The sequence below is a fragment of the Chiloscyllium punctatum genome, chromosome 11, assembly GCF_047496795.1.
Source record: "Chiloscyllium punctatum isolate Juve2018m chromosome 11, sChiPun1.3, whole genome shotgun sequence".
Classification (NCBI taxonomy): Eukaryota; Metazoa; Chordata; class Chondrichthyes; order Orectolobiformes; family Hemiscylliidae; genus Chiloscyllium; species Chiloscyllium punctatum.
Genome location: NC_092749.1, coordinates 4,513,233 through 4,538,995, shown reverse-complemented (window position 1 = coordinate 4,538,995; position 25,763 = coordinate 4,513,233). Strand labels below are relative to the sequence as shown.

The 25,763-nt window shown below is 48.8% G+C and overlaps 1 protein-coding gene across 1 annotated transcript; it reads right to left on the bottom strand.

The window, feature by feature from the left end:
• Positions 1-1,958: 1,958 nt before the first annotated feature.
• On the bottom strand, positions 1,959-23,503 carry LOC140482692 (zinc finger protein 395-like). The gene is made up of 9 exons (XM_072580213.1): positions 23,192-23,503; positions 18,887-19,144; positions 17,624-17,874; positions 14,682-14,788; positions 14,268-14,443; positions 10,181-10,281; positions 8,054-8,300; positions 5,619-5,737; positions 1,959-5,522 (listed from the first exon to the last, which is right to left on the bottom strand). Exons 2-9 carry the CDS (start codon positions 19,136-19,138, stop codon positions 5,411-5,413), a joined length of 1,365 nt encoding a protein of 454 aa, XP_072436314.1. The 5' UTR covers positions 19,139-19,144; positions 23,192-23,503; the 3' UTR covers positions 1,959-5,410.
• Between the last annotated feature and the right edge of the window lie 2,260 nt (positions 23,504-25,763).

Here is a 25,763-nt window from a genome sequence, read left to right as displayed (position 1 = left end):
AACATTAGGGTCAATCTCCTCGGGGGTTTGGTCTAGTTCATAACAAATTGGGGGCTCATGTCAGGATCAAAATGTCTAATTCAAAGTTGTGTTTAAGATTATTGAGTTCCAAGGAGTGAGTGGTGAGTTTTGGTGATTTGTTTTTTTTTAATTTTGTGTGGCAGGTTGTTAGTTTGTAGCTTGTGTAATAATGGCTTTTTCAGTCACCAAGAGCTGGATAGATAACTGCACTGGGTTCTAGATCAGAGTGGTGCTGGAAAATCACAGCAGTTCAGGCAGCATCCGAGGAGCAGGAAAATCGATGTTTCGGGCAAAAGCCCTTCATCAGGAATAGATAACTGTACTGTGACAGTGCTGTAGTCCCACAGTAACCACTGGTTTTGTGTCCCTCCTTCACAAACTGGGTCTTGAGAAGTACAATATTATTAATTTGTAAATTCTATAATTAATTTGGAAATGCGATAAGTGGAAGGAGGTTAAGGTGAGGGTTATAAGGTTAGAGTGATAGGCCGGAGTGGGGGTGGGGGCAGAGAGGTCAGGAAGAAGATTGCAGGTTAGGAAGGTGGTGCTGAGTTTGAGGGTTGGGACTGAGACAAGGTGGGGGGAGGGGAAATGAGGAAACTGGAAGAAATCTGAGTTCATCCCTTGTGGTTGGAGGGTTCCCAGCTGGAAGATGAGGCACTCTTCCTCCAGCCGTCGTGTTGCTATGGTCTGGCGATGGAGGAGTCCAAGGACCTGCATGTCCTTGGTGGAGTGGGAGGGGGAGTTGAAGTGTTGAGCCACGGGGTGGTTGGGTTGGTTGGTCTGGGTGTCCCAGAGGTGTTCTCTGAAACGTTCCGCAAGTAGGCGGCCTGTCTCCCCAATATAGAGGAGGCCACATCGGGTGCAGCGGATGCAGTAAATGATGTGTGTGGAGGTGCAGGTGAATTTCTGGTGGATATGGAAGGATCCCTTGGGGCCTTGGACGGAAGTAAGGGGGGAGGTGTGGACACAAGTTTTGCATTTCTTGCGGTTGCAGGGGAAGGTGCCGGGAGTGGAGATTGGGTTGGTGGGGGGTGTGGACCTGACGAGGGAGTCACAGAGGGAGTGGTCTGCATAACCAGGCTTACCTAAAATGAGAGGTCAAACTGGTCGAGCCACCAAACAGGACTACTTGCATCCCAAACAGCATAAGCAGTAAGTGATAGACAGAGATAAGTGATCCCACAACTAATGAATCAGATCTAAGCTTGGCAGTCCTGCTTCATCCAGTCGGGAATGGTGGTGAACAATTAAACACTTACTGGAGGAGGAGGCTCCACAAATATCCCTATCCTTAGTGATGGAAGAGCCCAGAACACCAGTACAAAAGTTAAGGCTGAAGCATTCACAGCAATCTTCAGCCAGAAGTGCCCTGTAGATGATTCATCTCGTCCTCCTCCAGTGGTCCCCAGCATCACCAGTCTCCACTCAATTCAATTCACTCCTCGTGATATCAAGTCGTAGTTGGAGACACTGGATACTGCAAAGGCTACGGGCCTTGACAACATTCCGGCAACGGTACCGAAGACTTATGCTCCCCTAGCCAAGCTGTTCCAGTACAGTTACAACACTGGCGTCTCCCCGACAATGTGGAAAATTGCCCAATTGTGTCCTGTGCACAAAAAGCAGGAGAAAACCAATGGCCTATTACTGCCCCATCAGGCTACTCTTGACCATCAGGACAGTGACATATGGATCCATTGACAGAACTATCTAGTGGCACTTCAGCTGCAATACCACCCAGTTTGAGTTCTGTCAGGGCCATTGGGATCCTTGCCCTCCCCAGGAACTAGGACTGAGCAATATATGCTAGTTTTCCCTATCGCACTTACTTCCTGAGTCTGCTGGTTTCAAACACAGTGCCAAAGTCCTGCAGACAGGATTGATTATCATTGATGGAAATTATCAAACTGAAGTCACATTTTAAACTTGCACTTTTTATTTAAAATTAGCAAGTTTTATCAAAATACAAATAGTCTCTTGGTATTACAAAACTCAGATACAGTTACATAATGAGACATGCTGGTGACATTTCTCATCTTTCACTCATCAGGACACAATTGCAAGAATACCAAACCCCAACACGAATAACAATGTATGCTACATAAAGAAAAGGGTGCTAATTGGACCCTGAATGGGAGATATCTCTTTCCTAGTACATTCTGCATGACCATGTCCCAAACAATATGTTTAAAATTAATGAAAGACAACTTAACTTTGATTGGATAAGGGATTGTTATGGGGAATGCACCAAGGGATAGGTATCTCCAAATTTCTGTTAGATTGAAAAGTTGAAATTTCTGAACAAATGCCTTTTGCCTGCAGAGGACCAGGCTGTATGTGTGTGATTACATATAGTTTCTAGCAAGACTAAATGAACCTTGTTAGGGGTGTTACTGAGAATCTTGAATTAGCTGTTTGTGTAATTCATAGTGCAACCTGGATTGTTCAGAATGTGCAGTCCAATCATGGAATCACACGTAATCTTGATCACTATGCTCTGGGTTCCTCACACAATGTGCTGGTTGAGTACACTCAATGCTGTCCCTGTTATAATCAGCTGTTTGACCAGACATTGTGATGCAGAGTCTATACACTGGCATCACACTCGCACTAAAACTCATAGACTACGTGACTCATTTATGGGACAGACAGAATGTCTTTTTGTCCTGTGTATGATGTGTGACCCACTCAAATACCCCCAAAAAAATCAGGTTCTTTCTCCCTGAATCCTATCAGAAAGGTTGTGCTGAAACCACTCAGAGCTCTCCTCTTAGAGTTGCCAATTTCTAAAGGCACTTGTGGGATTTGGAGTCCACAGGATTAGCAATCAGCATTCAGCTTCAATTTCCATTTGGGTTTTAAATTCACTCTGTTCAAATTTCCTATTGTATAAATATAGAAAACCATTTCAATCCGGTAATATTTTTATTGCTATTTAAATTCAGAACAGGGTTTGATTGTATTTTCATGTGCTTCCATCAATCACTCACTCTGTGTTTGAAACACAGACTCCCAGATTCCAAGCTGACACAGATGCTGGAGGGTGGGAAAGGTCAGGGGAGCAGAGAGGGTCACGTGGGTGGCGCATGGAGAGTCTGGGGAACAGGACAGAGTTCTGGAGAAGGATCACTGGACCCGAAACATTAATCCTGTTTCTCTCTTTCTCTCTCCCTGTCTGTCTCCCCGACAGACAGTGTTGAGTCTCCCCAGTGTATTCTGCGCTTGTTAACCCAACACTCTGTTTAACTCCAGTAGTTAGCGCTGGTGTTGGTGGGTGAGGGGGTTGGTGGGGGGGCAATGGAGGGTGTGGGAGGGGTATATTTTGTTCAGATTCACTTTGTCAAGTGACCCACAGAGCTAGAGGCTGTGGGTGTGATACACAGATGGGGATTTGTAAATGTCTATCCCAGCTTTATCATATTATTCTGAGTCTGAGTCTAATCAACACTGAGCTAGTGCACATATTTTCACATTCAGTAAGAGACACGTGGAGATTGCTCTGAGTGGGGTGTGATGAGAGAGAAAGCTCCAAGCATTGGGCAGTAACACCAGAACCAGGCAGATACTCAACATTGCTCGGGTATGGAACCATTGAGCACACAGTGCTTTCCTCCTCACAAACATAACAAGGTACTGCCTGAGGCCCAGAGCTGACAAAGGAGGTTACACACCACTCTTAATGCTCAGGGACAGGGTACTCTGATACCAGAGACTCCAAAAGCAGTTTGAACCTTTTAGCTGGAGTTTGGGGCCTGTGGGTGAAACCTCTCCCTGCAGCCAGTCTGGTTAAAGCCTGGAGCGTGGTGAGTGAAGGAGGAGGCCTCTGGTGGCAGCAACACCAGGATGAGCCAGACACGGCGCCATCCCAGCCCAAGGTCTCCCACCGAGCAAAGAGCAGGTCCTGGGCTAAGTCACCCGGCCCGAACTCACAGGATAGGCCGAGGCACCAGGTCCGTGACTAGGTCTGCCGCTAGGACCAGCTTCCAGAAGGAGCAAAGGAGAAAGTGAGGACTGCAGCTGCTGGAGATCCGACTTTAAAAATGTGGTGCTGGAGAAGCACAGCCTGTCAGGCAGCACCCAAGGAGCAGGAGAGTCGACGTTTCAAGCATAAGCTGTTCACTGGGAATGACCAAAACATCGACTCTCCAGCTCCTCAGATGCTGCCTGACTAGTTGTGCTTTTCTAGCACCACACATTTTGACTCCAGAAGGAACAGTGGAAGCGGTGAAAGAGATAGATGGTGGAGGACCCTAAATACTGATAACCATCGGCAGCATCTGGGAGGTACTTCAGATGGGGATCAGGAGGAACTGAACCTGCACATAGCCAGGCCCAGGGCTCCAGCTGAGACATGGGAGTTGCAGCCTGAAGGCCTGGAAATAGGAGCCTGTTGCAGAGTCTCCAGCCAAGGTCAAGCAGCTACTGGAGGAGCAGAGGTGGAGGAACCTGAAGAAAAGAGAAAGATGAACTCTATTGCAGTAAAATCTTGCATTATTTTCAGTGTTTCAAGATGGCACCAGAGTGTGGTGAAACTTTCTGTATAACATATGAAGAAAACACTTTTCTCTGTAATTTTATAGACATGTGACAATAAACCTAAATCTAGTGTTAGTAAGGAGGACTCTGCAGAGTGGTCAGGGCTCTTTCTGCAGTAGTCCATTCCAATGCCTACGTCAATGCCAGCCGGTCCTGCAGGGAGTTACACTGAGACTGATCCAGGTCACTATAAACATCCGGGGCTGTCATTAATTACTCAGTGTCTGAAATAACGAGGAGATTCCAAACACAGACACATGAGCTTTGGAAGAAACTTTACTGACGTCACTCAGTTTGGTAGTTGTGCTCCTTTCTCTCTAATCCCTGAGGAATCCCGTTGGAGGAAAAACAAATGACCAATGACAGATGGAGCATCCCAATTGGAAAGGTGATTGAATCCAGGAACATTCCATTTCCAGGGAGTGATGCTGTGCCTGAGAAACTGGAATCTCTGGATGCTGTTAGTAGGCCCTCCCAAGGAAGGTCAGTGGATCCTATCAATGCTCAGACGAGGTTGGAGCTCGGAGTCCCAGGCTCTAAGAGACATAGTCCATCGGAACATTCCTGTCAATCCCTTCCCTCCAACCTGGAGGATAACCGTTCTCAAAGAGAGAGAGAGAGAATTTCCTTTCACCACCCCGGCCACAGTCCAGGACGAGGTGAAACCTCGGTTGCAGGCTCCTAGTCTATCGGCCAACATTCTCCAACGTCAGCCTGTCATTCTGAGGGAAATCCACACTGTCCCAATCCTGGGGAATCTCTCTTCACACAATGAGCTGACAGACAGAAACCCCATGAGAAGGGGGCGATGCCGGGAGTCTCCCTGTTCCCACGGTAACTGCTCGTTGAGTCAGTCGTGGAAACGTTGGCAGGCTTTTTTCCAACGGCAGGCTGTGCACCACTGGTTTCGATTCTCCAAACCGTACACTTTGCGGCACTTCTTAGCTTCCCCGCGGATCTTCCTGTGAAACAAACACGTGGTTAGTGCCATGAGCAGACTGTCGCTGTGAGGAACAAAGCTATCCTCGGTCTCAGTGCTGTCCCCTGCTGTCACTCACCTTGTCCCACTGAGGCTGGGCACTGGAGAGGCAAAAACTACATGGGGCTTCAGCAGGGCCACTTGTGGTTGGACAGAGCAATCCCCAAATGTGAAGGCACAGCGGTAATCTGGAGAAATCTGGAACAGAAATTACCAACAGTGACCATCTGATGGCAGCAAGCTTTCACTGTCCACTCTCATTGAGACCCATCACTGACCACCCACTGAGGAGTGGACTCGATGGGCCGAATGGCCTTACTTCCACTCCTATGTCTTATGGTCTTATGTCTTATGGAGACTGTCACTGACCATTCACTGAGACCATCACTGACCACCCACTGACCACCCTGAGACCGTCACTGACCACCCAATGAGATCGTCACTGACCACCCCCTGTCCACCCAGAGACTGTCACTGACCTCTCACTGAAACCGTCACTGACCACTCACTGAATCCGTCACTGACCACCCACTGAAACCGTCACTGACCACCCACTGAAACCGTCACTGACCACCCACTGACCACCCCGAGACCATTACTGACCACCCACTGAGACCATCACTGACCACCCTGAGACCATCACTGACCACTCACTGTCCACTCACTGACCACACTGGAGACCATCACTGACCACCCACTGAGACCGTCACTGATCACTCACTGTCCACCCACTGAGACTGTCACTGACCACCCCTTGAGAGCATTACTGACCACCCCCTGAGACCGTCACTGACCACCCACTGAGACCGTCACTGACCACTCACTGTCCACTCACTGAGACTATCACTGACCACCCACTGAGACCGTCACTGACCACCCACTGAGACCGTCACTGACCACCCACTGTCCACTCACTGAGACTGTCACTGACCACTGAGACCATCACTGACCACCCACTGAGACCATCACTGACCACCCACTGAGACCGTCACTGACCACCCCCTGTCTATTCACTGACTACACACTGACCACACCGAGACTGTCAATGACCGCTCTGTCCACTTACTGACCACTCCAAGACCATCACTGACCACACACTGAGACTGTCACTCACCATGCACTGACCACCCCGAAACCGTCACTGACCACCCACTGAGACCGTCACTGACCAATCACTGACCACTCACTGAGACCGTCATTGACCGCTCACTGTCCATTCACTGAGACTGTCACTGACCACCCTGAGACTGTCACTGACCACTCTGTCCACTTACTGACCACTCCAAGACCTTCACTGACCACTCACTGAGACAGTCACTGACCACCCACTGAAACCGTCACTGACCACCCACTGTCCATTCACTGACCACTCACTGACCACCCCGAGACTGTCACTGACCACACACTGACCACCCCTGAGACCGTCACTGACCACCCCGAGAATGTCACTGACCACTCACTGACCACCCCGAGAATGTCACTGACCACTCACTGACCACCCCTGAGACCGTCACTGACCACCCCGAGAATGTCACTGACCACTCACTGACCACCCCGAGACTGTCACTGACCACACACTGACCACCCACTGTCCATTCACTGAGACCGTCACCGACCACTCACTGACCACCAATGAGACCGCCACTGACCAATCACCAAGACCGTTACTGACCACTCACTCAGACTGTCAGTGACCGCTCACTCAGACCACTGACCACTCAGAGATCATTACTGACCACTCACTGAAACCGTCAGTGACCACCCACTGAGACCGTCACTGGCCACCCACTCAGACCATCAATGACCACCCACTCAGACCGTCAGTGACCCACCCACTGATAGTGTCACTGACTGCTCTCTGCAACCATCCCTGATCACTCACTGCTCCCTGATCACTAATTGCTCCACCTCACTGTCCCTTTCTCCAGTTAAAGGTATTGTTTGGAATTTATCCCTCTAGAATAAATGCATCTTGACCGTGTGGGGAGTGGGTCTCAAAGAGAGCCCCTGACCATCTGGGGAGTGGGTCTGACAGAGAGTCCCTGACTGTGAGGGGACTGGGTCTCACAGAGAGTCCCTGACTGTGAGGGGAGTGGGTCTCACAGAGAGTCCCTGACTGTGAGGGGACTGGGTCTCACAGAGAGTCCCTGACTGTGAGGGGACTGGGTCTCACAGAGAGTCCCTGACTGTGAGGGGACTGGGTCTCACAGAGAGTCCCTGACTGTGAGGGGAGTGGGTCTCACAGAGAGTCCCTGACTGTGAGGGGAGTGGGTCTCACAGAGAGTCCCTGACTGTGAGGGGACTGGGTCTCACAGAGAGTCCCTGACTGTGAGGGGACTGGGTCTCACAGAGAGTCCCTGACTGTGAGGGGACTGGGTCTCACAGAGAGTCCCTGACTGTGAAGGGAGTGGGTCTCACAGAGAGTCCCTGACTGTGAGGGGAGTGGGTCTGACAGAGAGTCCCTGACTGTACAGGCAGTGTGTCTTACTGACAGTCCCTGAGTGGTGTATGTACCTGGTAGGTGTGGTCGACACAGACCTGCCACAGAGAGCTGGGAGCAGACTGACTGAGGGGGCCTGGGAGCTGGTGTTCAGAGCTGCCTCCCTGTGACAGACTGATGGAGACCCTCTGGTCCTGGAGTACAGCAGGTGGAGACACACAGCGCCGTGTGCTCAATGTGTCTGGGTTCTCATCCTCACTCACTGAGATCTCAGTGTAATAGAAATCCTCTTCTCCATCGCTGTGTTCACAGTCACCACGCCTGTCAGAACCAACCACAAAACATCATTACAGCAACCCCCAGCTCCCCTGCACCCCCTGCCCCAAACACCCACCTGTCCACACCCCCTCCCCTTTCCCAGTGCCCTCCCTGCCTGTACCCCCACCCTGTCCCACCACCTTGCCCACTTCTCCCTCGCGCTAAATCAAATCCGTCCCACCCCTGGAGTGGGGTTAATCTGCTGTCAAGGGGCAGAGGGGGGTGACTGAGACACTCCGGGAATTGCCCCCAGAGGTCCCTCCCCTCCACCACCTATTACCCAAACACTCAGCTCAAACCCCACCTGCAAGATCACCCTCAATTCAACTTCATGGTGCTTCAGAGCCTGTCCTCATTCAATATCAGAGAATGATGCAGTACATTCAGCCCATCATTTCCATGTAGGCTCTTTGTAAGAATACCACCCCCCCCACCCCCCCCCACCCCCCCTCCTCCCCCACCCCCCCACCCCCCCCTCCTCCTCCCCCCCCCACCGCTGCTCCATCCTGAATGACTGTTCCTTATCCATCTCCAAATCCCTTTTGAAATATTCCCAGTGAATGTGCTTGCCAAAGCCTCCAATTCCAGATTCCAACTCACGGCACAGCCAACTATTCCTCACCATTCCCTCTGAATCTGTGACTGAGTATTTTCCACAGTGCCATGGTGCCAGCATGGTTACCAATCCTCCTGCTGCACTCTCAATGACAGAAAGGTCTCAAAGACTACATTTGCTCCATCATGTGCGTGCTGGCTCTGTACAGGAGCAGCGAGGCCAGTCTCTCCCCTCGATTCCCTAGCCTTTCCCCTTCTTCCTGCAAATTCTCTTTCGGTTTAGAAAGACACACTCACTCACACAGCCTGTCAGATATTAACCATTTGCTGTGTGAACACTTTATCCCGTTAGTCACCATTATTTGTTTTGCCCATTATCTTGCACTGGGACCCTCTGGCCCTCAGTCTTTCTGTAAATACAACAGGTTCTTCATCTTCATCTTCAAGCTGGGGGTCTGCAGCTGTAAGGAGTTTGAACACCTTAATCAAATCTCCCTCTCAATCTCCTCCTCTCCAGGGAAAACAGTTCCAGTTTGTCTGCTCCATCTCCACCAGGAAGTGCCCCATTCGTTGTATCATTTAATTACAACTGTAGCCTCTGCAAGAGTTCACATTATTCTGAAAAGGTAGAGGTACTCATAGTCCTCCCCAAGACCGAAATAGTGTTTGTTGAAGACTCACAGTAATGTCCTTGTGTTTTAACCTACACCCCTATGAACAGAGCCCTGATTGCTGTAAACTTCATCAGTGTTCCCAGCACATTCTGACACATCATCACCTATTTCTGCACAGGTTCACCCAGCACTCTCTGCTCCTTTAGTATTGTAAGTCTTATTATTGTTTACAATCCAAGATCCTCCCACTATTTTCAACATGCCAATTCTCCCATTAATACACTCAACTCTGCTCCGAGGTGAATAACTCCAACATGCTCACACCTCTCTCATCGCTGACGTCAAACACTTTGACACAATTCACAGGTGAGAACCAGCATCACAGACACTGCCTGCCCACACACACAGTTGGCTGAGCTCCTCGACACATCAGACACCGCAATAACCATCTACACCACATGGGGGCAGACAGACACCACAATTGAATTCAACCAATGGTTTAATCAGTTTAGGCTGAGCTCAAAGAAACACCAGAGGGAGCTTTACTCTGTATCCAACCCTGTGCTGTCCCTGCCCTGGGGCGTGTTTGATGGGGACAGTGTAGAGGGAGCTTTACTCTGTATCTAACCCACAGTTCTCCCATTACCCACAGTCTCACCCTCAACCCCCCCCCCCCCAGTTCCCCATCCCCTCCAGCTGGGCAATATTTCCTACCCAAGGTGTACTGTGCGGATGTGCCTGCGGATTCCAGCCGGTGAGGAGAGCAGTTTCTGACAGAGAGGCCACATACAGCGATACAGGAGCTTCATGGAGTTCTGGGGGAGAGACAGAGAGGGAAGGGAGGGTGGAGAGGGAGGGGGAGAGACAGAAGGGGAGGGGGAGAGACAAGGGAGAGACAAAGAGAGACATAGACACACAGATGTGAACATCAGGTCAGGATCATCATCACAACCTCCCTCTGGTGATCTGGAGTGGGGAGGCGGGGACACTCCCAGACATTGCCCTCACCCACATCCAGGCACCTACCCCACCCTCCCCCCCTCCCCCGCACCGAGATCCCCCCAGTCAGTCTGTCTCCCCACCCCCTTCGGCCCCACTAGTCTGTTTTTCTCCTGAACCCCTATGGCAGTGGTAATTGGGGTGCAGTATTCCCAGGATCCAGGGCTGGTGCCGGGGTGGGGGGAGAATGGTAACTATGACATCCTTGTTCACAAGAGGTTGTCAATATCATCCCAGCAACTACAGAGCAGTTAGCTTAACTGTGCTTGGAGGGAACATCTATCAACATTAACTTGGGATAGAATCAATGGGATTTGTTTGGGACAGTCACCATAATATTGCCCATAGTAAGCTCTGCTGGTCGATATTTCACTAGATAACGGTGTGTTTTATTAGTGATGGTTAATGTTCAAAAACGACAAATAGAATCCAGGTGATGTTGGTAATGGGAAAGTCATGCAGTTGTGTGCGATAGCATTTCTGGGTATAAATAAAAAGAGAAAATAGCACTGTCATGGGTTTTTAAAAGAGGAGATTGTGTTTAACCAACTAACTGGAGTTTTTTGAAGAGGTAACAGAGAGAGTTGATGAGGGTGATGTTGGACATGGATTTCCAGATGGCGTCTGCTACAGTGGCACACAACAGACTGGTGAAGAAGGCTATAGATCTTGGTGTGACAGGAGACAGTCACAATGTGGATCCAAAACTGTCTGAGTGACAGGAAAGAGAGAGAAAGGTCAATGGATATATGTCAGGCTGGATGATAGTGAGATCCCTTAGGGATAAGGATTGGGATCCTTGCTTTTCCTGATAAATATTACTGGCCTGGATCTTGGTGAACAGGGGCAGTTTCACAGAGTGCAGATGGTACAAAACTTAAAAGGATCGTAAACTGAGAGGAGAACAGTGTGGAACTCTGAAAGGACATTGACAAGTTGGTGGGGTGGGGCAAGGGGGGCAGATGAAGTTTAATATTGAGGGGTCTGAGGTGACGCATGTCAATAAAAGAACATAGAGAGATGATATAAAATAAGGGGTACAACTCTGAAGGCTGTACAGGAGCAGAAAGACCTCAGTATATATATGCACAAATTATTAAAGGTTGCAAGAGAAGTTCAAAGGGCTGTTCAGAAAACATACAATATTAATAAACAGGGGCTGTGAATCCAAGAGCAGGGAGATTATGATGAACTTACATAAATCATTGCTTCAATCTCAGTGCAGTCCTGGGGATTACACTACAGCAATGTTTGCCTTGGTAAACCCACACCTAGAATATTGTATGCAGTTTTGATCTTCTTATCAGTGGAAGGATATTCTGGTGATGGAGGGAGAGCAATGGAGGTTTACCAGACTGATCCCTGAGAAGGCAGGTCTGACATACGAGAGAAGATTGGATTAATTAGAATTATATTCACTGGAGTTTAGCTGAATGAAGGGTGATCTCAAAGAAACCTCCAAAATTCTAACAGGACGAGACATGGTAAAAGGAGAAAGGATGTTCCCAGTAGTGGAGGGGTCACAGTTACAGGATAAGGAAAAGGCCATTTAGGATGGAGATGAGGAGAAATATTCAGAGGAGAGGTCATTGGACTTGAAACATTAACTCTGATTTCTCTCCACAGATGCTGCCAGACCTGCTGAGCTTTTCCAGCATTTTCTGTTTTTGTTCCCAATGTACAGCATCCGCTGTTCTTTTGGTTTTTGAGAGAAGAAATGTCTTCACCCGGAGATTGAGGAGCCTGTGGAATTCTGGATTGTGGGAACTGGCTGAGGCCAAAACATTGAGTGTTTTCAAGAAGGAGTTAGACATAGTCCCTAGGTCTAAAGGAATCAATGGCTATGGTGGGTGGAGGATGGGATGAGGGGACTGAGTTCAATGATCAATTATGATCATATTGAATGGGAGAGTAAACTCGAAGGGCTGAATGGCCAACTCCTGCTGCTATTTTCGATGATTCTATGTTTTTATGGAATTGGAAAAGTGCAGAAGAGACCTATGAGAATCGGTCCAAAGATAAGACGCCAGTGATGTGGATACATGAGAGAAGCAGGAACTGTTTTCCTCAGAGAGAAGGAGATTTAAAAGAAGTTTAACATGAACAGTCTGCACGAGGGAACTAAGGACATTGTTGTTAAATTTGCAGATGACACAAAGATAGGTGGTGGGATGGGTAATGTTGAGGACGTAGGGAGGCTGCAGAAGGACTTGGGGGAAAGTGGGTAAAGAAGTGACAGATGGAATACAGTGTGGGAAAGTGTGAGGTTATGAATTTTGGCAGGAAGAATAGAGGCATGGACTATTTTCTAAATGGCAAAAGGCTTCAGAAATCTGAAAGGGACTTGGGAGTCCTAGTTCAGGCTTCTCTTCAGTTTAACACACATGTTCAGTGGCAGTTAGGAAAGCAATTGCAATGTTAGCATTCATTTCAAGAAGGCTAGAATTCAAGAGCAGAAGCTGCAGCTGCAATAAGCTCTGGTCAGATCGCGTGTGGAATATTGTGAGCAGTTTCAGGCCCAGTATCTAAGGAAGGATGCGCTGGTATTGGAGGAGGTCCAGAGGAGGTTCACAAGAATGATCCAGGAGATAAAGGGCTTGTCACATGAGGAGTGATTGAGGACTCTGGGTCTGTTTCCAATGGAGTTTAGAAAGATGAAGGGGATCTGATTGAATCTTAGAGAATACTGAGAGGCCTGGAGAGAACGGACATGGAGAAGATGTTTCCACAAGTAGGAGAGACTAGGACCCAAACCCACAACCTCGGAGCGAAGGGATGATCCTTTAGAACAGAGATGAAGAGGAATTTCTTCAGCCAGAGGGTGGGGAATCCTGGAACTCATTGCCTCCGAGGGCTGTGGAGACCAAGTCATTGAGTGTATTTAAGTCAGAGATAGAAAGGTTATTGATTAGTGAGGGAGACCAAGGGTTACACAGAGGAGGCAGGAGAATAGGGTTGAGAAACATATCAGCCCTGACCAAATGGCAGAGCAGACTCAATGGGTGATATGGCCTAATTTTGCTCCTAGTTCTGGTGGTCTTATAGTCTTTTCAAACTTATGAAGAAGCTTGACAGAGTGGAGAGGGAGGAAGTCAGAACTGGGCCAAGTTTTAAAATGTTTTGTAAAAGAAGCAAGCGTGATGTGAGAAACAAACATTTTCACCCAGCGAGTCGTGACAGTTTAGGATGGGCCGGCTGGAAATGGGATAGAAGATGGGTTCAACGGAGGCATTCAAGAGGGGCATTGGTCAGTTACTGAAACAGACACTGCAGGGCTATGGGGAATGGACAAGGGAATAACGCTGAGGTCAAATGCTTAGGGATCTAATACTGCTGTCTCCCTTAGCCCCCAGACCCTCCACAGGTCTGTGCTCCTACCCCCACCCCTCACCCCCTTTCCCAAACCTTGCTCTCTTACCCAGCCCCCTTCTCCCTTTCCCCCACACACCCCCAACTCTCTTCCCCCACACCCAACTACTTTCTCCCCACCCCACTCCCTTCCCCTTACCCCCTACTCCCTTAGCCCCGCTCCATTCCACCCCTGCACACCACACCCAGCTCTCTGCCACCCCCACACATCCCTAACTTTCTGCCCGCCAAACCCCCCAACTCTCTCCCCCGCCACATCCTCCCGTTCTCTTTCCCCCACACCCTCCCGCTCTCTTTCCCCCACACCTTCCCGCTCTCTTTCCCCCAGCCTGTTCCCCAGCCTCTTCCCCCAACCCCTTCTCCCCCACCCCATCACGTCCCTCCCCACACTCACTTTCCCCCAACCCACACCCCCCAACTCCCCACCACTTACCTTCCGTTTGCGAGCTGTCGGTTCCTCAAGCAGCAGCGGCTGTGTCCCATATCGGTCGGAGCCGTCCCCTCCCTGAGCTAGCCCAGCAGACTGGCCGAATGGCGGTGTGGAGGGAGAGGGGGTATCGCTGCCCCAGCTCCATATGCCGCTGCTCCCACTCCCCGATTCAGCCAATCCTGACACAGGGACAAAACATACAAGAGGGTTCACTCACTCACTGCTTACCCCACTGTCCCCGGGGCAATGTGCCTGGGCCCCACAGCTTTGAGTGCAGTTACACCGTGTGCAGGAGAGCTGGTACAGGCAGTAACCAGACCAGCTCAGACAGCCACACAGTGCCCTGCCCTGGGTACACAGACCCCGGTAGGACACTCCCTCAGCTTGCTGGTGCTCTGTAAACATCGGTGTTCCTACCTGGCATGGTGCTGCTGTTCAGGGGACTGTTGACCAATGGGCTGGATGACAAACTGGTCAATACCATGGCTGCCATGACTTCATCCATATCGACCACTCCTGGGCCTCTGGATAAGATTAGAAGTGTGAGTTAGTCACTGATATCAAATGGGAGCTTTCAATATCCACAACCATAAACAACCACTCCCTCCACCACTGATGCTCAGTAGCAGCAGTGTGTACTATCTACAAGATGCACTGCAGATATTCACCAAAGATCCTCAGACAGCACCATCCAAACACACAACCATTTCAATCCAGAGGGACATTAGCAGCAGATTATGGGAACACCACCCCATGCAGGATCCCCCTCAAGCCACTCACCATCCTGACTTGGAAATATATCGCTGTTCCTTCACTGTTGCTGGGTCAAAATCCTGGAATTCCCTCCCAAAGAACATTGCGGGTCAACCCACAGCAGGTGGGTGCAATACTCCAAGAATGCAGCTCATCCCCACCTTCTCAATGGCAACTAGGGATCGGCAATAAATGCTGGGCCAGACAGCAATACCCATGTCCCATGAATGTATAAAGTTTTTATTAAAATAAACTGCCCTTTCCAGATGGGCTGAATGGCCTACTTCCCCTCCATATGATTGTATTGTCATCTAACAGGGCCCAGAATTCACCAAGCAACTGCACAGTATAAACAGAGATTTTGTTTAACACTACACCTCAACCCAGCTCCCGACTGTGTCCCAGCAGCTGGATTCACTCTATTAACCCAGCAGGAGAATAGGGCTGTTCCTAACCCCCACCAACCTGCAACCCCCCACTCTCTGGCTACTACATTCAGGGTAGGGGGGTGCAGGGGACTAGTCAATTTCCAATAAGACCATAAGAACCAGGGGCAGGAGTAGGCCATCTGGCCCTTCGAGCCAGCTTCGCCACTCAATAAGATCATGGCTGATCTTTTCATGGACTCAGACCCACCTATCCGCCCTCTCACCATAACTTTTAACCTCTTTACTGTTCAAAAAAAATCCACCTTAGCTTTAAAAAACTTCTACTGAAGTAACATCAACTACTTCACTGGAGAAGGAGTTCCATAGATTCCTAACCCTCTGGTGAAGAAGTTCCTTTTTGATTCAGTGCTAAACCTGCTCCCCCTAATTTTGAGGCTATGCCCTCTTGTCCTAGCTTCACCTGCCAATGGAAACATCCTCGCTACTTCTATCTTATCAATTCCCTTCTTAATTTTATGTGTTTCTGTAAGATTCCACCCCCCCTTCATTCTTCTGAATTCCAATGAATATAATCCCAGTCTACTCAGTCTCTCCTCATAACCCAACCCCGTCAACTCCGGAATCAACCCAGTGAACCTCCTCTGTATCCCCTCCAGTGCCAGTACCAGCCTCCACCACTTCCTCTGGCAGCTCATTCCATACACGTACTACCCTCTGCGTGAAAAAGTTGTCTCTTGGCAACTTTATATCTTTCCCCTCTCACCCTAAACCCATGCCCTCTAGTTCTGGATTCCCCACCCCAAGGAAAAGACTGTCTATTCATCCTATCCATGCCCCTCATGATTTTGTAAACCTCTATAAGTCACCCCTCGGCCTCTGATGCTCAAGGGAAAACAGCCCCAGCCTGTTCAACCTCCTCCTATAGCTCAAATCCTCCAACCCTGGCAACATCCTTGTAAATCTTTTCTGAACCCTTTCAAGTTTCACAACATCTTTCCGATAGGAAGGAGACCAGAATTGCACGCAATATTCCAACGGTGGCCTAACCAATGTCCTGTACAGCCGCAACATGACCTCCCACCTCCTGTACTCAATACTCTGACCAATAAAGGAAAGCATACCAAACGCCACCTTCACCATCCTATCTACCCATGACTCCATTTTCAAGGAACTATGAAACTGCAATCCAAGGTCTCTTTGTTCAGCAACACTCCTTAGGACCATTAAGTGTATAAGACCTGCTAAGATTTTGGGAGGGCAGGTACAAGTCACATTGATGTATGTCTGGAGTCATTTGTGGGCCAGATCAGATAAGAGCAGCAGGTTTTCCTCCCGAGAGAATTATTGTGAAACAGCTGATTTTTAGGACAATACTTATGTAAATATAGTTATATTTAATTTTTCAAATTTGGAGTCAAAACAGAGGCAGATTAGTTGATTACTTCAGTGATGGGATCTTAGCTTAATGAAAATGATCAGAAAGTCCTACTGGAACAGTGATTAAATCCATCCTTTTGTCAGAGAGCAGGTGACGGCAGACCCCTCTGGTGTTAATGGAAAGGTGTTTATATTATTGGGTAAATGTGGAGATTTACCAGATTAGGAATAGAATTAAGCTGGAGATGCTGGGATTGTCTCCCATGGAGCAAAGGAGACTGAGGAGAGACTAGATCGAGGTTTAAAGGATTATGGGAGGTTTCGATACGACGGACCAGAGAAAAGGTCTTCCTGGTAACCAATTGTAGGGAGACATAGATTTAAGATTTTGGTCGAGAGAAGAAGGAGGAATTTGAAAAAGAATCTTTACATCCAGCAAGTGGCAACGACCTTGAACTCTCTACCTGCAAGGTCATTGGACAGTGAACAATCTTTGATTTCAAAAAGAAATGTCACAGGCTCAAGGGAAATGATCTTGTTGAATACAGGGATATAGCAGGGATGTGGGACTGACCAGATTAATCCACAAGAAGCTAGCATGGTTTCAATGGGGTAAATAGCGTTGTTCTGCATTGTAAATGCCTTGATGACTCTGACACTAACCATCCTGGGATTTTCTGGGAATACCTTGGAATATTCTCTTGGAATCTCTCCTTCCCTCCACATCCCCCTCTCCCTACCCACCCACCAATCCCAAGTGAACTACCCTGGAGCTGACAGGACCCGGTCCAGCTGTTCTCCAGCCCCTCCTCCTCTCCCCACCCTGCACCCCAGGCCTACCTTGGAGGGATATCAATGCTCTCAGAGCAGTGGATCCTCTTGCTCTCCGTCTGTTTGCTCGTTGCTCTCAGATTCTCCCTCTCCTGTTCCTGGAGGCGCGGTGACTTCCGGCTCTCTGTCAATCGGACATCTTCAATTTTCCTCAGCGAGCGCAGGTCCAGCTCCTTCACGTGGACCAGGACCTCGTTGTCCAGGTGATTGTGTTGCTCGACCAGCCCCACATACTCCCGCCCACTGTGGGTTAGATAAACCTGGGCCAAGAAACCACCATCGTCAGTTTGTGAGGGGGAGGAGGGTGCTAGCTACATCACCCATTCAATTCACCTTGGGCCCAACACTCAACAGAAACCAAACTCTGCACCCTCTCTACTCTATTCCTCCCATACACCAGGGCAGGGGTAAGCTCCTCAGCCTTATAAGGCTGTCCCACCATTCAATAAGTTCTATGTCAATCCAACTCTAACCTAGTCTTAAATTTATAATCCCAGCCTCCACCAGCTTCTGTGAATGAGAGTCTAACAAATCTCTGAGAGAAAATATTTCAAATCTCGATCTCATGGGGAAGTCTTATTTTTGAATGGGTGGCTCAGTGGTTAGCACTGCTGCCTCACAGCGCCAGGGACCTGAGTTCAATTCCCACCTCGGGTGACTGTCTGTGTGGAGTTTGCACATTCTCCCCACGTATCTGCGTGGGTTTCCTTCGGGTGCTCTGGCTTCCTCCCACAGTCCAAAGATGTGTAGGTTAGGTGGATTGGCCGTGCTAAATAGCCCATAGTGTGTAGGCTAGGTGGATTAGATATGGGGATAGGGTGGGATGCTTTTCGGAGGGTTGGTGCAGACTTGATGGGCTGAATGTCCTCTATCGGCACTGTCGGGATTCTAAATTGTATCCCTAGTTTTCTTCTCCCTCACAAGAGGAATCATTTCCCAGGTATCCATCATATTCTGTCCCCTCAGAATCTGTTATGTTACAATAAGGTCATCTCTTATTCCTCTCAACTCCAATGGCTGGAGTTCTAACCTGTTTCACCATTCTTCGTGTGTTAACCCCTTCAGCCCTGGAAAACGTCGAGGAGACTATCTTAGCCACCTCAGGGGAACAACTCCCACATCAGTCCGAATGGGAGATGTGGCGACGCAGAAAGGGAAAGGGGGTTTTCACTGCCTCCCTTAGTTACCCTCTGCCCCAGGATTCTCCCCCCACCCCCTGAGACAGGCACCCAGCTACCCAGGAGCACTCCACCTGCAGTCAGCCACACTTACCCTCTGCCCTGGGTAGAGTTTGAAACGAGAGAGACTCTGGAACCCTGGCCCGATGATGCTGTCCTCGCTGTACTCCTTAAACTGACCATCCTCAAACGAGACAGTGTAGGAGGAGTTGCCTTTCCCAGAATCTAGCCGGTACGCTTGTATAACACCAGGAATAAGGATCCCACTCCCGGAAGGACTGGGGGTGTGAACAGTGGCACCAAGCAATGATCGTTTACCCAGACGTCGAGACAATACACTCGCCATTGTCACCTACACAGAAGGGAATAAACACAGGGTCCAACATCAGATACAAAACTGACAACTCATCACTGCCAACTGAGCACCTACCGGGAACTGTAAAAACCTATTCACTGTCGAACAATCCCTCACCAGCAACCATCCAACAGTGACAATCATCACCAAGCTCATCATCATCACTGCAACAATATTCACTCAATATTTCACTCAAACACTCAGCCAAACCAGGGGCAGCCTGCGATAGGGGGGGCTTCAGACTCAAACATTGTGAATTAGTCAAATCTGAGACTAATAATCCAGACAGTGTGAGTCCAAGTCCACCCATAACAGTATGAACTTTAGATTTAAACATCTGCACATTGAGACCTGATCAAAATGGGCATGAAATCTCTGGACTGGCACCAAACCGTGGAGTGACCCCAAGCCCAGTCTGGAACCCGACTGATTCCTGCTCCAAGGGAACACACATGGATGGGGTCAGAGGGGCAGAAGGATCTCCACAGGAAGACATTTCTCCCTCACTTCCCAAACTTCTGTGGGGAGGACAAAACTATCTGCCCCTCAGTGGGTGACATGGCAACCGCCTTTGTAGACTTTTCACCCTGTCCCCTTGTGGTGGAGAGTTTCCCTAGAATCACAGAACTATTGTAGCGCAGAAAGAGGCCATGTAGTCCAATATGCTTGTCCTGGCTGTATTATTTAATCTGATGCTATTACTTAGTGCCAATCTCCTGCCTTTTGCCCATATTTCTACAGACCATTTCTATCAAAATAACCAGCCAATGCCCTTCTTGAATGCATCACATTTCCAGACAATGTGTTCTATTCTCTAATGACTCACTAAGTGAGAAAGTTTATTTCCCAATCTTCCAGCCTGCCTCTTGCCTTTGCAAAATTGCATGCTTTTGTTTTTGTTTTTATATTATCTTTAATGTCCTTGCTTAGTCATGGATGGTTTATTCCTCTCTTACAATCTTTCTTTCTTTCTAGTATATATTTTATTTGGGATAAATTATTTCCTTAAACATCTGCTACACCTCATCAACTGTCCCGACATAGTGACTCAGTGGTTAGCACTGCTGCCTCATAACACATGAACCCAGGATTTGGGTTAGATTATAGACTTCAGCAACTGTTTGTATGGAAATTGCACATTCCCCCAGTCTCCAGGTGCTCCAGTTTCCTCCAACAATATAAACATGTACAGGTTAGGTGGATTGGCCAAAGGAAATTGCCCCATAGTGTGCAGAGATGAGCAAGCTAGGCAGATTGGCCATAGTAAATGGAGGAATAAGGGAGAGAATATTTGGATATTTGGTGCAGACTTAAAGGGCTGAATGGCCTCAATCTGCACTGTAGGGAATCTACGAACAATAAAATGACTCCCATAAGTTATACTAGTCTTGCTGTCCAGTCCACTACCACCAAATCTGTCCTTGTCTCTGTAATTACTTTTGTTTAAATCCAAAACATTAATGTGGGACTCCAGTTTCTCACCCTTCAAATGTATTTCAAATTCTGGCATACTATGATCCTTCCTCCCTGGAGGACGCTTTTCTGAGATCATTAATTAATCCCACCTCAATGTACATTACCAAGTCCAGACTAGCCTGCTCTCCAGCTAGTTCCATAACATATTACTCCCAGAAACAATCTTGAATACATTGAGCTCTCTCTTGCAGCTACCCTTGCCAATATAATTAATCCACGCTGTATGTATATACAAAACACTCGTGATTATTACTGCACTATTCTTACAAGCGCCCAGTATTTCCACTGTAAGTGAACTTCGATCAAAAAGATTTTAAGAAACATCTTAAGGGAAGGGCAAAGAAGTCAGAGGTGGAACATCGTCTGAAGGGAATTCCAAAACCGAAGGTAGAGCGACAATGTTGGAGTGAGAGAAAGTGGGGAATTCTGCGTGAGGGCAAATTGGAGAATATACAGAGTATAGAACAGTACAGCAGGAGAATGGGGCCTTTGGCCCATGATGTTATGCCGAACATGACGCTAAATGAAACTAATCCCTTCTGCCGGCCCTTAGTCCATATCTTTCCATTCCTTGAATATTCATGTGCTTATCTAACAGTCCCGTTAACTCCCCTATTGTATCTGGCTCCACCACCAGCCCTGCAGGAAGTTCCAGACTCCTACCACTCTGTAAAAGGCTTGGCCCTCACATTTCTTTTGGTTTTTTCCCCCTCTCACTTTAAATGCATGCCCCCTAGAGTTAGACATTTTGATTCTGGAAATAGGGTTCTTACTGTCAATCCTATCTATGCATCTCATGATTTTATAAACTTCGATCAAGTCTACCCTCAGCTTCCGCCACTCGAAGGAAAACAATCAGCATTTTTTCTAGCCTCTCCTTATAGCTCATACTCTCTAATCCAGGCAGCATCCTGGTAAACTTCCTCCGCACCCTCTCTGAAGCCTCCATATCTTTCCTGTAATGTGGTGACCAGAGAACCGAACACAATGCTTTAAGTGTGGCCTCACCAAAGTCTTATAAAGCTACAACATGACATCCTACCTCTTGTACTCAATTCCCTGACCAATAAAAGCAACTTCTTTAATACCTGATCTTACTTGTGTGGCCATGAAGGGGAAAGCAATGCTTTCAGAGGAGATGGTAGTGATAGAGAGAAGGTGAGAGCATGAGGGAGATTTGAACTTAAAGGTGAGGTATTGCTGGTCCTGTGTGAGCGATTTACAGGGAGAGATTAGGAAACAAGGACTTGATGTCTGAGCTGGGACACAGACGTTGTTAACGAGTTTCAGTTTTTTGAGGGTGGAATCATTATAGTGCAGGAGACTATTCACCCCATCCTGCATGTCCTAGCAGGAGATTGAACAGGAGGGTGTTGGGCTGAGAATGATGTTAGTGGATTGACTCCGGAACACACAATAATGCAAAAACACAAAATCTAAGTAAGGTTCAAAAGGTGTGAAGAGCCCATTCGGCCATTCTATCCAGATCCTGTTCCACTCTCAGCCCCAGAATCAACATCACATTCCCAACTCCAGGGGAAAGTTTCTGATGGAATTTTCCTTCACAGAAATTCCTGCTCCCAGCCCCTCCCCCACACTCCCCTTCTCACAGGGCTGTTCCAACCTCTGGACACGCCTCATTTGACCCTCTGCAGTCTCCAGCTTAAACCTTCACTGTCCTTCAGGCAGAACCTGTTAACTTTCCAAAATCCTCATTGACACAGTCTCACCGGAGAATACCACCACGTCCTCTTCATCCTCAGTTTTAATACACCACTTGTTCACGGTTTTTAAAAATTCATTCATAGAATGAAGGCAAGGCTGGCTAGACCAGTATTTATTGCCCATCCCTGCTGCCCACAGGACAGGTGAGAATCACCCACATTGCTGTGGGTCTGGAGTCACATGTAGGCCAGACCAGGTAGGGATGGCAGTTTCCTTCCCTGAAGGACATTGGTGACCCAGATGAGGTTTGGTGACAATCAACAGTAGTTCCATGATCATCATTACACTCTTAATCCCAGATTTAATAGTAAATTCAAATTCCAACATCTGCCATGGTGAGATTTGAACCCGGGTCCCCAGAATATTCCCTGGATCTCCAGGTTAACTGTCCAGTGATAGTGCCATCAAGCTTTCTCCTCCAGGTAATCTGGCGGGGCGCCCCATTTGAATTCAGCAAAAGAAAACTTGCCTTTCCACACGTTTACTCTGTGCAGGAGTCAGCGAGAGTGAGAGCGTGAGAATGTCAGGGTGTGTGTGTGTGAGAGAGAGAGTGTGTGTGTGGTTGTGCTGAGGGCGGTGTGTGTGGGAGGGGATGGGGTATGGGGGGGTGGTGGTATTCAAGTGATCTTTGCAGCCCCTGACCCAAGGGGGTATTCATTGACAATGGAGCTGGGCATTGAGCGGGAACCGGGAGTGATAATTGGGTGGTAGCGATTACAGTGAGATGCAGAAGTTTGAGAGACACAGAGAGGGAGGGAGATATACAGGCACAGGCAGACGTTGTACCTTCCCAGAGAGGCGCTTGTTGACCTGTGGGGAATGAATGGGTTCAGGCTGAATTACCTGGGTCCACGCTGCAGCATCGGCCCTGGAACTGCGTGGGTCCCGCTCCTGGCCCGGTCTAATCCCGGGTCAAACCCGCTTCAGTATAGCTTCTATCCCGTTCCACAGGGTCCTATCCCGGTTGTAGCCCTTCCTTTGCCGATCCAATCCCGCTCTGTGCCGGTCCTGTCCCGGTCCTATTGCGGTGCTAACCGGTGCTATCCAACTCTGTCCCAGTCCAATCCTGCTCTGTCCCGGTGCTATCCCGGTCCGGTTTCGCTTCGATCTGAAAAGCCGCGGTTCGCCCGGACCTTTAACTCTGCCCAGATGTGGCGAGAGCGACTGAAGTCCCGGAGCGGAGTACCACAGTAATCCGGATCTGGATCCAGTACAGGGTGTTATCATAGACAGAGTCAGAGAGCACGGAAACACATCATCCCCCAAATCCACCATTTCCCCAGCCGAGGATTCACCCCATCCCCAAACCCATCCCCATCCGTAACCCCAACTAATCCCCAACGAACCCCACCCCAAACCCACCACCACCCCACCCCATCACCACCCCAAACCCATTACCACCCCAAACCCACCACCGCTCCAACCCATCACCACCACCCCAACCCATCACCACCCCACCCCATTACCACCCCAAACCCACCACCACTCCAACCCATCACCACCACCCCAACCCATCACCACCCCACCCCATTACCACCCCAAACCCACCACCACTCCAACCCATCACCACCCCACCCCAACACCACCCCAAAGGCATCACTACACCAAACGCATCACCACCCCAACCCATCACCACCACCCCAACCCACCACCACTCCAACCCATCACCACCACCCCAACCCATCACCACCCCACCCCAACACCACCCCAAAGGCATCACTACACCAAACGCATCACCACCACCACCCATCACCACCCCAAACCCATCACCACCCCAAACCCACCACACCCAACCCCATCACCACCCCAAACCCATTACCACCCCAAACCCATCTCAAGGGGGTTACTGAGCCCTCAGCAGTGTTTAACCCACTTCCTGCCTCTGACTTCACCCTCCTTCCCTCCCAAACAACAGGATTTCCCTTGCACTCACTTAAACCCCAATTCTGTCTATATTTTCATTTTATTTTGGCTGCGAGCCAGGCTGAATGTTATTTTTCACTTTGCCCTCAAACCTATCTGGAAAGTATTCAGTCAGCAGCATGGTGGCTCAGTGGTTAGCACTGTTACCTCACTGTGCCAGGGATCTGGGTTCAATTCCACCCTCAGTTAACTGTCTGTGTGGAGTTTACACATTCTCCGCATGGGTTTCCTCCCACAGCCCAAAGTTGTACAGGTTAAGTAGATTAGACATGGGAAATGTAGGGTTGTAGTGTGTGGTTGTGGTTGTAAGTGGGATGTTTTTCAGAGGGTTACTGTGGATTCAGTGTACTGAATGGCCTGCTTCCACACTGTAGGATTCTATGACACCTACACTAGAGAATAATCATCCCCACTGCCTTTGCGTCCTGTGGGACTACAATCATTTGGGGGTTGATTTGACAGCATGGATACAATGGGCCGAGCTGTGGATCTCTATGACCTTGTGTTGCATTCTTAACTTGTCAATCATGTCTGCTGCCCTCTCCCCTGTACCAGATGTTCCCTTTTGTTTTTCCTCCTCTTTGATGGATGTTAAAAACCCATCCCATTTCTATACTCCTTCAGTTCAGAAACATACTGACTATTTGGAAATTGACATTGAAATTGGACTTGAAACAATGACCCTATGTCCCTTTTCAGTTGTGCTGAGAAGGTACACATTTTGCTGTTGTTTTTCATCTTACATTCATCGGGACAATTGGCAAGAAAACCATGGGTACGTGGGTGCGGGGGTGCATGGGTGCATGAATGCGAAGTTGTGTGGATGCAAGAGTGTGAGGGTGTGTGGGTGCGAGGGTGCATGGGTGGGAGGGTGCATGGGTACAAGGGTGTGTGGGTGCAAGAGTGCAAGGGTGCATGGTTGCAATGGTGCAAGGGTGTGTGAGTGCAAGGGTGCGAGTTTGCATGGGTGCGTGGGTACAAGAGTGTGCAGGTGCATGGTTGCATGGGTGCGAGGGTGTGTGGGTGCGAGGGTGTATGGTTGCATGGGTGCGTGGGTGCAAAGGTGCATGGGTGTGAGGGTGCATGGATGCATGGGGGTGTGGGTGCGTGGGTACTAGAGTGTGTGGATGCGAGGGTGTGAGGGTGAGTGGGTGTGAGGGTGCATGGATGCATGGGTGCATGGGTACGTGGATGCGTGGGTGCATGGGTACGTGGGTGTGTGGATACAAGCCCACTATTTAAAGATTATTAACCATTTTCAGTTTTAGTGTGCATTGAATTCTACAGTCTACATTTGGACTTTGTCGAAATAATTTGAGATTTCCTTACTTGGCTAAAGTCAGTGAGATTAACAGGGAGTAGGACCATTTGCTCCCTATCGTGAGGAGCAGCATATTATTGCATCTATTTAGGAACATGCTTTATCAACTATCACTACCTTCACTCTGTTACTGACTATCATTGAGACTTAGTGGTCACTATGTGGCAATGA